The 14,063-nt window shown below is 53.7% G+C and overlaps 1 protein-coding gene across 12 annotated transcripts in view; it reads left to right on the forward strand.

Moving 5' to 3' along the window:
* IQCE (IQ motif containing E) overlaps positions 1–14,063 on the forward strand; it is a 46,577-nt gene that overhangs the window by 15,539 nt on the left and 16,975 nt on the right. For 10 of the 12 annotated variants that reach the window (XR_201100.3, XR_201101.3, XM_004776358.3 and 7 more), the window contains 10 exons: positions 563–676; positions 804–854; positions 4,324–4,394; positions 5,435–5,507; positions 5,683–5,732; positions 7,145–7,308; positions 8,688–8,743; positions 9,874–10,073; positions 11,966–12,070; positions 13,533–13,623. Coding sequence is in view for 10 of the 12 variants with exons in the window: in XM_004776358.3 (XP_004776415.3) it covers positions 563–676; positions 804–854; positions 4,324–4,394; positions 5,435–5,507; positions 5,683–5,732; positions 7,145–7,308; positions 8,688–8,743; positions 9,874–10,073; positions 11,966–12,070; positions 13,533–13,623 (975 nt within the window). In the remaining 2 variants the exon portion in view is untranslated. The remainder of the gene's footprint in view (positions 1–562; positions 677–803; positions 855–4,323; positions 4,395–5,434; positions 5,508–5,682; positions 5,733–7,144; positions 7,309–8,687; positions 8,744–9,873; positions 10,074–11,965; positions 12,071–13,532; positions 13,624–14,063) is intronic. The other 2 variants (XM_013047781.2, XM_013047782.2) reach the window with 1 other exon arrangement.

A 14,063-nucleotide genomic window follows, 5' to 3' on the forward strand; every position in this document is an offset into this window, starting at 1 on the left:
CGGCGTGGGCACTGCCTATTGTGGCTTGTGAGCACCGCTGAACCTTACGCTCTCTGGGCTCTGGGGTTCTGTGGCCTGGGAGAGAGCTTTCTCAGTGAGGACAAGGAAGACAAAACTGAGAAATACCCTGCCATTGCCATTTCCTAAAAGAGTGTTGTAAGTCCTGAGTAGAAACCGGGAGAGAATTCCAAGTACATGGCAGCTGTGAGAGCGAATCAACTCAGTTTAGCGGGAAATGGGCTGCATGGTCTTTTCTCCTCAGTTCACCCCAGATGGGTGAAAACCCGTGGGGCCTTTGCTCTGACCCCCTGAGCCCCAGCAGAGGACAAGGGTGTTAAGAAGATGGTAGTTAGCCTTTGACGAGTTTTAGCGACACACACTGTGACACACGCAGGGCTGCTTGCCGTGACATGAGCCATCCTTCCCCTCCGTGACACACACAGCACCCTGACTGGGCACCGGGCCGCTTTGCAAGATCTGTTCCGATGGGCGTTTGACCAGGCCGTTCGTGTGCACGTCTGTGTGCACAGGTATACGTGTGTGTGGTTCTGTCTCCCTTCAGTCACTGCACATGCAGAAAAGTGATGTGGATCTCATGAGAACAAAGCTTCGGCGCCTAGAAGAGGAAAATAGCAGAAAGGACCGGCAGATAGAGCAGCTTTTGGACCCCTCCCGAGTAAGTGGTGGCCCCCCATGTGGCAGCGCTCGGCCACAGGCTGGGAAGGCGCAGGCTCCATGCCTCAGGCCGTCGGGGGGAGAGGCTGCGCCGCCCGTGTCCTCATCTCTCCGTCTGCTTACCGCAGGGCCCCGATTTTGTTCGGACTCTGGCAGAGAAAAGGCCTGATACTGGCTGGGTGAGTACGATCGCCCGCAGGACAGATGACCTTCCCGCTGAAATCGCCCCACGGGTGAGGGCTGCCTTTCCTCTCACGTAGAGAGGAGTAACAGAGCATGAGGGCCCAGAATTCCCTAAACCAGCCTCCACGGAGCCGGAGCACTGCGGATGCTGTCGGGGGATGCGAGGGGAGGCCGAGCAGGCTCTGCACGGGGCGGTAGGGCCATTGTAGGAATCGCGGTCACAGTGGGGGCATCCCTGCCATACCTGAGACACACATTGGGCTCGAGTAGTGATGCTGAGTGAACACGGCAACTAAGTGGGAACAGACTAAACCCTTACGGCATACACGCCACCGTGGCCATGGGGCGCACAGCCAGAGCGGGCAGAGTGGAACGTGGTGACAGGCAGCAGTGTCGTTCTGTGACCAGTGCTGTGGTGGGAAGCCACTGCAGGTGGACAGAGCCGCATCCCCATATCTCTCCTGAGTCAGGGAGCATGCTTTTCTTAGAAAGGCGAGACGCAGAAAGGAAACTGGAAGACAATTCTGAGATTACTGAACCCAGGGAGTTCAGTAACATTAGTGACGTGATTATTGGGTTTGGTGACCTAAAATTTGTAACGGCCCCCCCACCCCGAGATGACAGCGGGAGCTGGATCGGTAGTAGGGGGAGCGGGGCAGACAAGAATCTGCCCCAAGCACACAGAGGGCCGGTGCTGGCCCGGATGGAGAGCAAGCAGCCGGCCCCGCGTGAGTGCTTGAAGCCCGGCTCTGCCCTGAGGAGAGCACACAGGAAATGCTCTCAGGGCCTAGAACAGACACAGGTGTTTCCACAAGAAAATCATTCTTAGGTGAGCAGTAGCTCCTACACCTTGTATGGTCATATGTAATCTCAGTGGATTTTTTTGTGATAGGGACTCAGTCCCCATTTTTGTAAAATCCTGAAACTGAGGTTAAGAGATTGGCCCAGATCAGGTTCGTAGTGAATCCACAGGCCCCGCGCAGCCAGCAGCATCTGCCTGGGTCCCCACTGCTACCCCGCCGTGCGTACTTGAGTGAGGACATTTGCTCCAACTACTACAAGTAAGACTATTGGAACCAGTGTCAGCAGGACTGAGACCGCGTGGGCATGCTCCGAGATGGACACTGCGTTTTCGGTTGGCAGGACTGAGCTGAGGAATGGTCTGTGAGGCCATGCCTGCCATTTGTCCAGGCTGTGTCTTTTTGAGCTGTGTCTGCAGGGAAAAAAACAGAATAAAAACAAAAAGCCTTTCATGTAAGGATATTTATAGTTGCCCATTAAACCAGAAACCATTAAAATCAGAATAATGCCTCATTAAAACATCTTCAGAAAAAAAAATATTTTTTAAAGATTTTATGTATTTATTTGACAGAGAGATCCCAAGCAGGCAGAGAGGCAGGCAGGGGGTGGGCGGTGGGGAGTGGGGGGGGAAGCAGGCTCCCTGCCGAGCAGAGAGCCCGATGGGGGTCTTGATCCCAGGACCCTGAGTTCATGACCTGAGCCGAAGGCAGAGGCTTTAACCCACTGAGCCACCCAGGCGCCCCTAAATAAATAAAATATTTAAATAAAAAAAGAACATAAAACAGTACAGCTATGTTCAACAATGTCTATGTGATTAATTTAGATGAGAATTTAGAGTTACATAAATAACGTACTTGTAGAGGAAGGACTTTTTGCATTTTTATTTGATGCTGTGGGGGTTTTTTTTCTTAAGATTTTATTGATTTTATTTAGAATGTGTGTGAGCACGGGACAGAAAGAGGCAGAGAGAGAATCCCAAGCAGACTGTGCACTGGGCACAAAGCCTGATGCGGGGCTTGATCTCATGACCCTGAGATCGTGACCTGAGCCAAAACCAAGTCAGAAGCTCAACCAACTGAGCCATCTAGCACCCTGCTGTGGGTTTTATTTTTTTAATTTTTTTAAAAGATTTTTTATTGTTTATTTGACAGAGATCACAAGTAGGCAGAGAGGCAGGCAGAGAGAGAGAGAGAGGGAAGCAGTCTCCCTGCTGAGCAGAGAGCCTGATGTGGGACTTGATCCCAGGACCCTGAGACCATGACCTGAGCCGAAGGCAGAGGCTTAACACATTGAGCCACCCAGGCACCCCTTTTTTAAAAAATTATTAAAGTTGATTAAAAGTAGAAATTCTAGGGGTGTCTGGGTGGCTCAGTTATTGGGCGTCTGCCTTTGGCTCAGGTTGTGGTCCCAGGCTCCTGGGATTGAGCTCCACATCAAGCTCCCTGCTGGGCGGGAAGCCTGCTTCTCCCTCTCACACTCCCCCTGCTTGTGTTCGCATTCTCCTTGCCTCTCTCCATCAAATAAATAAATAAAATCTTTAAAAAAAAAAAAAAGGTAGAAATTCTAGATCCTCGGGAATGGACTGTTCCCACTTTCACATCCGCTGCCAAATTGCCCTTCAGAGTCACTGCGTCTCGTGATTGGACACTGTGATGGTCACCGTCTCCCCTCAAGAGACATTTGCACACGTGCATGAGGAGGGCTGGATGTCTACTGAAGGTTTGTTTGTATTAACAGCTTGAATATCCATCAGTAGAGGGATGGATGTCTACACCACATGATCACACCGTGTAAGAATCACCGAGATCTGTAGGCACAAGAGGGGTAGACACCAAGACCATTCATGGTGGGAAAATGACAAGTTGCAGACTGTGTGCGGTAGGGTGCTGTTTCCACAAACACAGCAGAACGTCTTACTGTCGAGGGGTTCACATCCATATAATGAGGTCTAGAGAACTCACATTCAGTGGAGGACACTATTTAGTTGAGAGGGTTAAGGTCAAGGAGCATAGTTCTTTCTATAGTGTTTTAATTTTTTTCTTTTATAAAAAGATGTATTCATGTATTACTAATAAAATGTAAAATCAGCTCAAAATCCAATTAAACAGTTGTTTGATGGTTCAAGAAGAAAGAAAGGGATAGTCTTCCAGAAACCTAAGGGTGCTATCTCCCAGAGTGATATGTTAATAGAGAGAAGGAAAGAATGAGGTGGACGAGGAGGTCTTTCATTCCCCGGAGGGAGGGCAGGGGAACGCTGCCCAGCAGAGGCTCACTTCCAAGGGACCACTGCGGACACAGTTGCCCAGGACAGGTCAGGATGGGATCTTTGTGTCTAGTGCTGGCAGTGGCTTCCTCCAAAGTGCATACCATCCCGTCAGTTCCTGGAAATGTGGAATGTGGCCAAGGGGAAGGCTCTGCCCCTGCAGGCACATCTCCCAGCCCTGCCCTGCCCTTGCCACCACACCCAGAGCCAGTGGGACAGCTGGCCCTCTCCTTGCTGCACCTAGACTCTACGAAAGAGGGCAGCAATCAAGGGGGAGAGGGTGTCCAGATGCTGCCAGGTCAGCTGGCAGCCTGGGGACAGGGCAGTCTGAGTGTCCAGCGGGACGGGGAGGTCACGGACACGGAAGCAGTCCACTTGATGTGCTGGTGTTCCATCGGCAGGTCGTTAATGGGCTAAAGCAGAGGATTCTCAAGCTAGAGCAGCAGTGCAAGGAGAAGGACAACACGATCAAGTACGGACACGCTGGCGGGTGGCCGGGGCGGGGCAGGGTCTGGAGGGTCCCCGAGGCCTCGCCCCACCGAAGGCTGGCTGGAGCCAGCACATGCGCCCCTCGCCTTGCCTCGTCTCCCGTACCAGGGTTTGCTTTGTCTGCCCAGACGGCAGCTTCAGCCCCCCACCCCGCCACCCTCTGTCCTATGCCGCTTATCCCAGCTTCCTCTGCATCTAAAGATGAAGGTATTAGCCACCTCCTCCAAACGGCACTGGGAATGGGACCATCCCTTCATCTCTTTTCCTGTCCCTTGTGCATTTGGGAACTGCTTTCTCTCCTCCGTCTTCTGTGGGCCACTGGATGGCATGCGCTGGGTCTTTGGTCTCGATGCCAGCCCTCAGTGCTGGGACGCCAGCCGCCGGCCCATTCCCATGGCGCCCTGGTGCTCCTTGGGGTCGGCCGCACACACTCCCCCGCCCCGTAATACAACACAGAGGGGAGTCGTCTGTTGCCCCAGTCTCCCCTGTGTACAGCAGCTTCCCCTTCCTGTGCTTCTGGCTGAAATTGTCAACTGTGAACGTTTGGATTATTTGCTGATTTCTCCTGTTGCAGAATCCTGAACTCTAACTGTACTTTCATTTGTCTGCTGGAGCTTTTTATCTGAAGTCTGTGGGCTGCTGAGGCGGGGGAGAAGGGGCTGGTGCTGCGGGAAAGAAGTGATGCTCCCTCCTTACAAAGCACTCTTTCCCCCGCCCCCCGAGGCAGCTGTTCTCACCCCGAGACTGGGTCCTTCCCAGTCACTTCGCCTCTTCCCAGAAGGCCTCCTGCTTAGGAAGGAATAGCTTTAGAGAGTCTGTTACCACACCTGGAGGTGGCGGGTCCAACACGGAGGGGGTCCTGAGGGGTGAGGATCCTCCCGTGAGTCTCCATGCGAGTCTGCGAGGCTCCTCACCCAGCCCACAGCTCTCGCAAAGCCATCCCCGGTTGACGTTCCCAGAAGCCCTTGGTCTGCCCCTGGGGCTGGCGGCACTGCCGCACTAACTCTGAACTTGGGTTTCTAGCAAGCTGCAGACTGATATGAAGACCACTAATTTGGAAGAGATGAGGATTGCCATGGAGACTTACTACGAGGAGGTGCGTGGCCTTCTCCAGGGTGGGGCGGGGGTTGTCCCGCTACACCCGGGGACCCTTAGCTTGCACGTGAATCCCAGGAACTAGGCGGAAATCAGGAATCTGGTTTCAGCTTGGTTTTGGAGAAAGGTCTACATGCTCATTTGTATCGTAATGTACTTTAATTTGGTATTTACAGATCCACCGTCTCCAGACTCTCTTGGCAAGCTCCGAACCCATAGGAAAGAAGTACGATCCTGTCCGCAAGAGCCGTGTTTTGTGTTTGGTCCTAGGAGTAGCACAGACACCATGTGGGAGCCCGCAGTGCCCTCCTCTTTGGAGCCCGCACCTGTGTGGTGTGTTAGTGGATGTGTTTCTGCTTGGGACCATTACCCATGTCCCCTCCTAGTGGCCACGTGCTGGCACATTCACCTCTCCACGTGCCCAGTCCCTAGCTCCTGCTACGGAATGGTTTCTGCACGCAGTTAACACTGTTGTCGAAAGCAGGCCTTCCTTGTCCAGAACCTTTAATACCAAGTACAAAGAATACAAGTTCACTTCCCCAGAGGAGTTTCTTAGTAGAGACATGGGGGTTTCCATATCTCAAAGATTCCCTTATCATAGATTTGGCCATGTCACCAGCCTCGGCGCTGAGCTGTGAACGAGTATCCAACATTCACCCTGTGTCAGGCACGGCTTCCCTATTCCCCTTCTGGGATTGGCGAGCTTTTTCCATAAAGGACAGTTGATTCTTGCTGTCCGCAGCAGGTATGTTCTGCGAAATGTCCGCCAACACGGACCTGCTTGAATACTGAGCCGTCGCTTCCCGGGGTGGGCATGCAGAGTAGGTTCCTAGAGCCTCGGATCACGACATCATCACCCGCCCTGTTTCTGCGTGTATTTCTGTTTAGAGACGGCTTATTTGGTAAATACTGGATTCCCGGAGTGGCATCGCACACACGCACACGTGCTTTCTCGTGATTAGGAACATGAGATGCCCCTGAGGGTTGTGCGGGCAGAGGGGGTGGTTTTAAACTGTGAGATCACCAGCCACAGCACAAATTGGGGGAGAGCACTCAGCGGATGGTGGAGGTGCAATGGTGGAGCACGTGGGGACCACGGGGAAGGCGGGGTCCCCACCCCCATCCTACCCCGCCCCTGCCAGGAGCTCACCCCTCCAGCTTTCCGGCTTTCCGCCCGCTGCCCTTGTCCCTGAGCAACCTCAAAGGCACCCCAAGAGTCGATTCAGGGCTTACAAATAAATTCTAGCCAGTAGCTGAATTTGCAAATGCAGAAATGAAACCGTGAGGATTGGCTGTTACGTTGGACTTCGCAGGATAAGGGGCAGAATCATTAAACAGGGATCTATGTAACCAGACGGAGAGCAAGTTCCCAGTCTTTAAGCAATGCAGTTTGGAACAGATAACTAGTATCAAATACAGCATCTTGTTATGCAGATTTACAAATGAGAATGGGATTCGGTTTGGGGGATAGCAGTTTGCTTCCTTGGGGCTCAAAGTCCATGTTCCCTGTTCCACAGCAAACATCAGCAGAGGCCACTCTGAGCCAGGGACAAACTGTCATGTGCCCATCCCTCTTTTCAGGCATTTATAAAGCCGCTTTAGGAGCTCAAACCTAGCCCTTGGCTTTGTTATTCCCAGGCCTCCCGGGGAGAAGAAAATGGGCCTCAAAAGGCAGAAAAAAGTGAGCAGCGCCCTCCTAAGCTTGTCCCGGAGCGTCCAGGAGCTCACAGAAGAAAACCAGAGCCTGAAGGAAGATCTGGACCGTGTGCTGAGCAACTCCCCCACCATCTCCACCACGAAGGGTACGGTCCCCAGAGCCACCCACAGAGAGACGCTCCAGGAGAGGCCGCGTGGCCGGTTCTTGGAGGGAAGATGCGGGCAGAGGCCATGGGAGCATCCTGGCCCTCCCGCTGTGTCCCCGAGGCCCTAGTTCAGCTGCCACGAATGCAGATGCGCACTTCCCCAATGTAACGAGCGCCTGCTGTGTGCCAGGCGCCCTTCTAGGAAGCGACATCGAGTAGGGAATGAAAGCAGATGTCCCTCGTGGGGGCAGCATCGTACTGGAGGGGATCGAGAGGCCAACCCATCAATCATGGGTCAGGTGGTAGCAAGTGTCAGGGACAGTGGTGTGTGAATAGGGGCTTTGGGGACAGTGACAGCTGCCAGAGCTGGGACAGGCGAGGGACAGCCAGGCCCAGAACCAGCGTGCCCAGCATGTGGCAGCAGTGGGAGGCTGGTGGCAATGAGACAAGGCATGGGGTCGGACGCAGGACAGGGCTGTGGAGCCCAGGCCCAGGCCCCTGGGGTTTGGGCCGAGGGGAGAAGACCAGCTTCTGTGCCGAGTGGACTGTAGGGAGACAGGACTTCTGCAGTGTCCTCGCGGTAGCTGCTGGCAACCCGGAGCAGGGTGGCACCTTGGGGGGTAAGAGGTGGCCAGGTTCCGGATGCCTTTGGGAGATCTGGTGCAGCGTCTGAGAGAAGGGAGGAGCCAGGCTCCAGGGCTTTTATCTGAGTGCCCAAAAGGACGATGTCCTTTACTGAGGTGGAGGTGACAGAGAGGGGTGGCTATGGGGGAAGGGAATGAGTCCAGTCTGTTGCATGGAATAGCTGTCCGCATGGGTGCAGGACGTATCACTGATTCAGGGCGGAGGCTTCGGCAGGTGTTCCCCAGCCAGCAGAGGACCTGAGTGGGATTCAGAGCACCGGAGAGTGAGTGGAGCCGAGGCGGGCCCCGGGTGCAGCCACAGACATACTCAGCAGTGTGCAGAGGGCGAGGTGAGGGTGAGCCCAAGCATGGTTGCCAGTAGCCGGCGAGATGGCCCACAGAGCTAGGAGCACCACAGAAGGACATGCTGGAAGGAGGGAGGGGGGTAGAGGATAGGGCAAAGCGGATTCGTGTGACCTTGAGAAAGACTGTCTTGGACGGATGGGGCCAAGCCTGACGGGTAGAATCAGGACTGGATGGCCCACGAGGGACAGCGCCGCAGTGTGGGGGACAGAATCCTTCCCAGGAAGGCACCTTTTGGCTTATAAGCATCTGCCAGGTGGGGGGTCTCCTGGCTTTGCAGCTGGCTATGGAAGGAGAAACTTGCAGGCCGTGCTTGAGATGGGGGGCTTGGGCTGAAAGGGCCAGCGGGATGGTTGTAGGAGGTCTGTCTCTTAAAACCATTGCTTCCATCAGGTTATGTGGAATGGAGTAAGCCCCGGCTGCTGAGACGGATCGCAGAGCTGGAAAAAGTGAGTGGTGTGCCTCTCAGCTCACCTTTTACCCTTTCGGACCTGCTCATGCTAAAGGAAGAGCCAGGCAGCTTATAAAGTGGGGACACAGAGGAGACCTTTGCTCACAGGACACTTGGAGTGAACGTGTGAATGCACAGTGGCTGTCTACGGATGGCGCCCAGGGCAGGCTTCTCGCAGGTCTGGATGAGACCCATGCCTTGTGCCTCTCCCGTCCCTGGTGTCACAGGGGGCAATGCCATGGTCACGTGGCACATGGTTTCAGACTCTGTGTGTGACTGGCGACAGAGGCAGGTGATGGGAGACCCAGCCTGATGAGTGTGTGTGGGTTTCTGTGACTGCTCACCCACCAGTCTGTGTGTCTGAGTCCTCAGGAAACAGTCCATCCACCAGAAAACAGGGGAGATTTGAATCTGTAAAATCGATCTCACTCCTCTGGTCAGTAATCAGCCAGATTCTACTGGAGCTGGCCCAAAGTTTCAGCTTCTTCTGAGTAGCCTGGCAAAATTGTGAGGGCTGCCCACTTGTTGGGCCAAGCAGAGTAAACTTAGAGGGAAGTATTTAACAAAACAGTTCTGCGTATTTACACAGCAGCAAAACCCAAGCTGTTTCTATATATTGTGGGTATTTTGAAAACAAAGCTCGCTGGGAACAGAGTCAACTGGAGGTGGCTCAGTTGTGACGCGGGATGGCGCTTTCTCGCCCGAGACTAAGAGGGGCTGGCATCAGGCAGGCTACAGGGCTTCGTAGCTCTCCGCTGGCACAGCTGGGCTATCACTCAGGATGAAAGCGCAGAGATTGAAAGTCCCAGAAATCCTAAGGAAACACTAGGGTAAATGAGCACAAAGAAAAGAAGCTTATGAATTCACCTCCTGTGCCCGTGTTCTGTTTCACGAATGGCGCCTTGCCCCCTGCCCGCCCCAGGCTGGGCTCTGCTGGCCCGGTTCCCTTTACTTCCCCGACAGGCTCCCCTTCCGACAGGCTCCCACAGGGTGGAGCTGTCCTGGGGTTGTGAAGCCACACGCGGTCCCATAACTGTGCTTGAGTTTCCCTCATCTCTTCCTTGGGTTTCATAACCGCAAAGTAAAATGAGAAAGAATATCTTTTAAAAATGCCTGTGTTGCCTCTAGAAAATAAGTTCGATGGAAAGCCCCAAGTCCCATACTTCCGAAGCGGTCAACTCAAATGCCGTGGTGCCCTCTGCATCCAGCTCTGCCGTGCCCAGGCAGCCTCGAGGTGACCGGCAGGAGGACAGCGAGCGTCTCCGGGGGGCCATGCGGAGCCTGAAGGGCGAGCGGAATGCCCTACAGATGCAGCTGCAGGAGAAAGAGTAGGTTGTGGGGTACGGGCGGCACCCCGTGCCCCTGGGAGGGGGTTGTGGCTAGAGTCCAGCCGTTCTAGAGAATTCAGGGGAAACGCTCAGCTCCTCGTAGTAGTTGTTGCTGTAGTCTTATATGATTCAGAAACTTCCTATATTTTGCTTATGAAGTAGAAGTCACTTTAGTGGTAAAAAGAAGACATTAATTGACCATATTATGTCACTGGAAGAAGGGGAGGTATCATTTAAATCTGTTCGTGCTGAACTCCAGAGTGACTTCCAAATTATTTTTTAGAGAAGAATTTACTTTCATCGATTTGTACAAAGTAGATAGGCCATCAACTTAGATCTTAGGCAGAGTGGTTTAGAGAGTCAATAATGTGTTTGTGATACCCAGTCTAAATACCAAATAAGACATAAATGCTGTGGTCAGTGTGACCCTGAAAGTTTGAAAGGCAAAGTCTCCAGATTATGCTTGTTCACTGTTCGTTCTCTAGTGTCTTGATCTGTAATCCTACTAAAAACATGTCTGTCTCCTCTGCTGTTTACTTGTGGCTTCTCTAGTCGCAGTTGTGTCATAAATAAGCCAAATTCATATCTTCTGAGGTGGGGTTTATCTCTCTGAGTATGGCCTGGAATGCCATAGCCTCACCATCACCTGGGAGCTGGTGAGAGATGCAGAACCTAGGCCCCGCCCACCTGGGAGCTGGTGAGAGATGCAGAACCTAGGCCCCGCCCACCTGAGAGCTGGTGAGAGATGCAGAACCTAGGCCCCGCCCACTTGGGAGCTGGTGAGAGGTTTAGAACCTAGGCCCTGCCCATCAGGGAATCTGGTTAGAGATGCAGACTCTAGGCCCCACCCATGGAGGGGGATCTAGTTAGAGATGCAGAATTTTATCTCCTCCCACGTGGGAGCTGGTTAGAGATGCAGAACCTCGTCAGACCTAGATCTCCTGAATCTGACTCTGTGTCTAATGAGGTCCCCTGGCAATTCCTGTGCACATTTAGGTCTCAGAAGGACTCCCTAGCTGACTCCTTGACTACTCTCTGCTGCTTTCTGTTTACAGCAGAGGAAAATTCTTTCACACCCCACCTGTTCTTACTCCTCCAATCCAAATGCATCTCTGCAAATTGGTAGGTTCTTTGTAAGAATTAGTGTTTCATGAAGGATTTTAATAATTGAGCTAGTCATTTCGAAAGGTAAATCATGTCTCTGATAATCTCTTCAGCTGTCACCTGGCTTGATAAAACCTTACACTTAACGAGCCCTTGCTCTGTGACAGGCCTCTGTGGAACACTCAGGGTGTTCCCTCTGATTCATAAGGAGATTAAGGGACCTTGAAAAGTTAGGCCACACAGCAGTGAGCTATGGAGCTGAGGTCAGACTGAGGTCTTGTGTCGGAGCAATGTTCTTAGCCACGTGCCACCTGTGGGACCCGGGAAACCTCGTTGGGAAGCAATGTGTTTGGAGGTCCTGGGTGCCCCCCACCCCCCGTTCTCAACGGTTCGGCTCAGACAGCAGCCCTGTGCAGTGCAGGGTGGATCCTCTGATCACTCATCTCAGGGTCACGTGCTGTGTAACTCTTGGGATAACACATTATTCCAGCTTGTCTGGGGTCGCAGCTCGTCACCCCTGTATCCCGGGGCACCTAACCGTCACGGGCACATAGCAGCTGCTCAGTAAATATCTGGCGGAACCACACCATGGCCGGGGTGGCAGGCCTGTTTGGGTGTGTTCCTGGCTCCATGGGCTAATCAGTGAGCACCTCTGTCCATCAACTGTCATAAGAAAGGAAGTCGGGTGGCTGGTGTTTTCGGAGAGCTCTTCCTGCTCTGTGGCTATCAGCGCAACCGTAGCCCCCTGTTTTCATGAACACTGAAGGTCTGTGGTTCTGTGCACTCAGGTTGGAGGTGAAGAAGCTTATGCAGACCAATGCCGAGCTGCGGAAGGAGCTGGAAGGCACGAAGGGAGGCGAAGAGGAGAGACGAGGGAGAGAGGAGGCTCTGAGGTGAGTGTGCCAGGACTCTCGGGCTGTCAGGAGATCACGGGGTTCCAGGCATCTCCCGTCCTGCCTCCATGCAGCTTCTGGAACAGTTTGCATGCAGCCCCAACGCAGGTCCGCCCCGTGCCCCGCCCCCCCGTGTCCTGATCGGGTCCTCCGAGTAAAAGTCCCGGTTCTGGGAAAGCGCTCTTCCCCACCAGGCGGGGGTTTGCCTCTGCACGCACCCCTCGCTGACACCCCTCGGATCAGGACTCCCCGGGTGGGACCTCCCGCACCATCAGGGTCATTGCTCACACCCCAAAACTGGGGACAGAGCCCCAGGCCCATCAGCCCAGGCCCATCAGCTGAGGCACAGATAACAAACAGTAGTTTGTCCACATGAAGAGATAGAAAGGACTATGTTCTGACACACGGGACAGCAGTGAGCGAGCCTCCCATACATTGGGCCGCATGAAGGAAGCAGACAGGAAGCGCCAGGCACCGAACAATCCTGGCACACACAGACAAAGTCTTGGAGAGAGGGTGCGGGACAGGGAAGTGGGAAGGGGTGGCTGACGGGCCCGGGCCCCTTCAGGGTGACAGGAGAGTCCTAGAGTTGGTGGCGATGGCACAAAGCCATGAGTGCAAGGAAACCCATTTCATCCTGTATTTTACTTTAGTGAATTTTACATTCTACGAGCTTTACCTCAGTGAGAAATGCCCCCAAAAGTAAGTTCAAACACTGAGCGGAACCATTCAGTGCTCAGAATACTGAGGAAGACACAGATTGCTGGAATGAATAAGAATATTTATCTTCCGGGGGTGCCTGAGTGGCTTGGTGGTTTAAGCCTCTGCCTTCGGCTCAGGTCATGATCTGAGGGTCCTGGGATAAAGCCCCACATTGGGCTCTCTGCTCTGCAGGGAGCCTGCTTCTCTCTCCCTCTCTGCCTACCTGTGATCTCTGTCTGTCAAATAAATAAATAAAATCTTTAAAAAAAAGAATATTTATCTTCTGGAGAACCAGGACTAGGTTTTGTCAGAAAGCGGGACTGAAGGAGACAGAAGGGGCAGGTGCACAGGGAAAAGCTGTTCTTCTGTCACCTTTTGAGACCCGTAGCGAGGACGCAAGATGCATTTGCATTCATGCACACCGTGTGCTGGAAACCCCGAGTGCTGCCTTCCCATGTGTCCCTCCTGCCATCATGGTCTGTCCGGTTCTTCCCACGTGCCCGAGGTGTTGCCGGCCCGGGGATCCTCTGGCCCTGCCCTCTCGGGGCTGTAGGCCTAGCTGTGGACACAGGCCGCAGAGTGCAGTCCCGCAGTGGGGACCCCATCCCACCCGAGGGGCAGGGGGTTGGTAGCGGGGCCCCACATCATGGCACAAGGGGTGGCCTTGCCAACCCTGCGGGCGGCCCTCCCTGCCATCCCATACAGGCAGGGGCCGCCACATGATGATGAGTAATATGTCATCTGTCCCCTCCCGCTTTAGAGAGGAAATTCAAACACTTACGAAGAAGTGTCAAGAACTGGAAGAAATCAGGAGAGAAGAGAGAAATGACCCCGTGGAGAGGAGTCCCGAGGTATGGCTCAGCGGGGTTTCAGACCTCCTGTGCGGGCACCGCGGGGCTCTTGGCCGGGCCTTGATGGTTCTGCGGGGTCTGTCCCCGGCTGTCCTGACTCCGACGCTAACGGTCCAGTTCCCCTTTATCATCCCTGTCTGTCTTCATCAATGGTGTGTATTGAATCTGGGGTTCTGAACCCATCTGTTGTCAGTTAAGTGACTTTTGAATGAGGGTTTAAGTCTTAGATAATGAAGCCAAGTGAAGGTCTTCCCCAGACGTGACATAAGCAGAAAGTCTAATTGTCCAACAAGGGGGTGTCCATTCATGGGTGAGAAGGAGTGACGCTGAGCAAGGACCTCCTGCCCCCCGCCCCGTGTGTTTCGTGGGAGTTTCAAACTATGACGTCGACACAGCCTGGAGGGGAGGGCGCTTGCTATGGTGGGGTGTCTTTGCGGGGG

Source organism: Mustela putorius, unplaced genomic scaffold, assembly GCF_011764305.1.
Source record: "Mustela putorius furo isolate JIRA1106 unplaced genomic scaffold, ASM1176430v1.1 tig00000139_pilon_pilon_pilon, whole genome shotgun sequence".
NCBI lineage: Eukaryota > Metazoa > Chordata > Mammalia > Carnivora > Mustelidae > Mustela > Mustela putorius.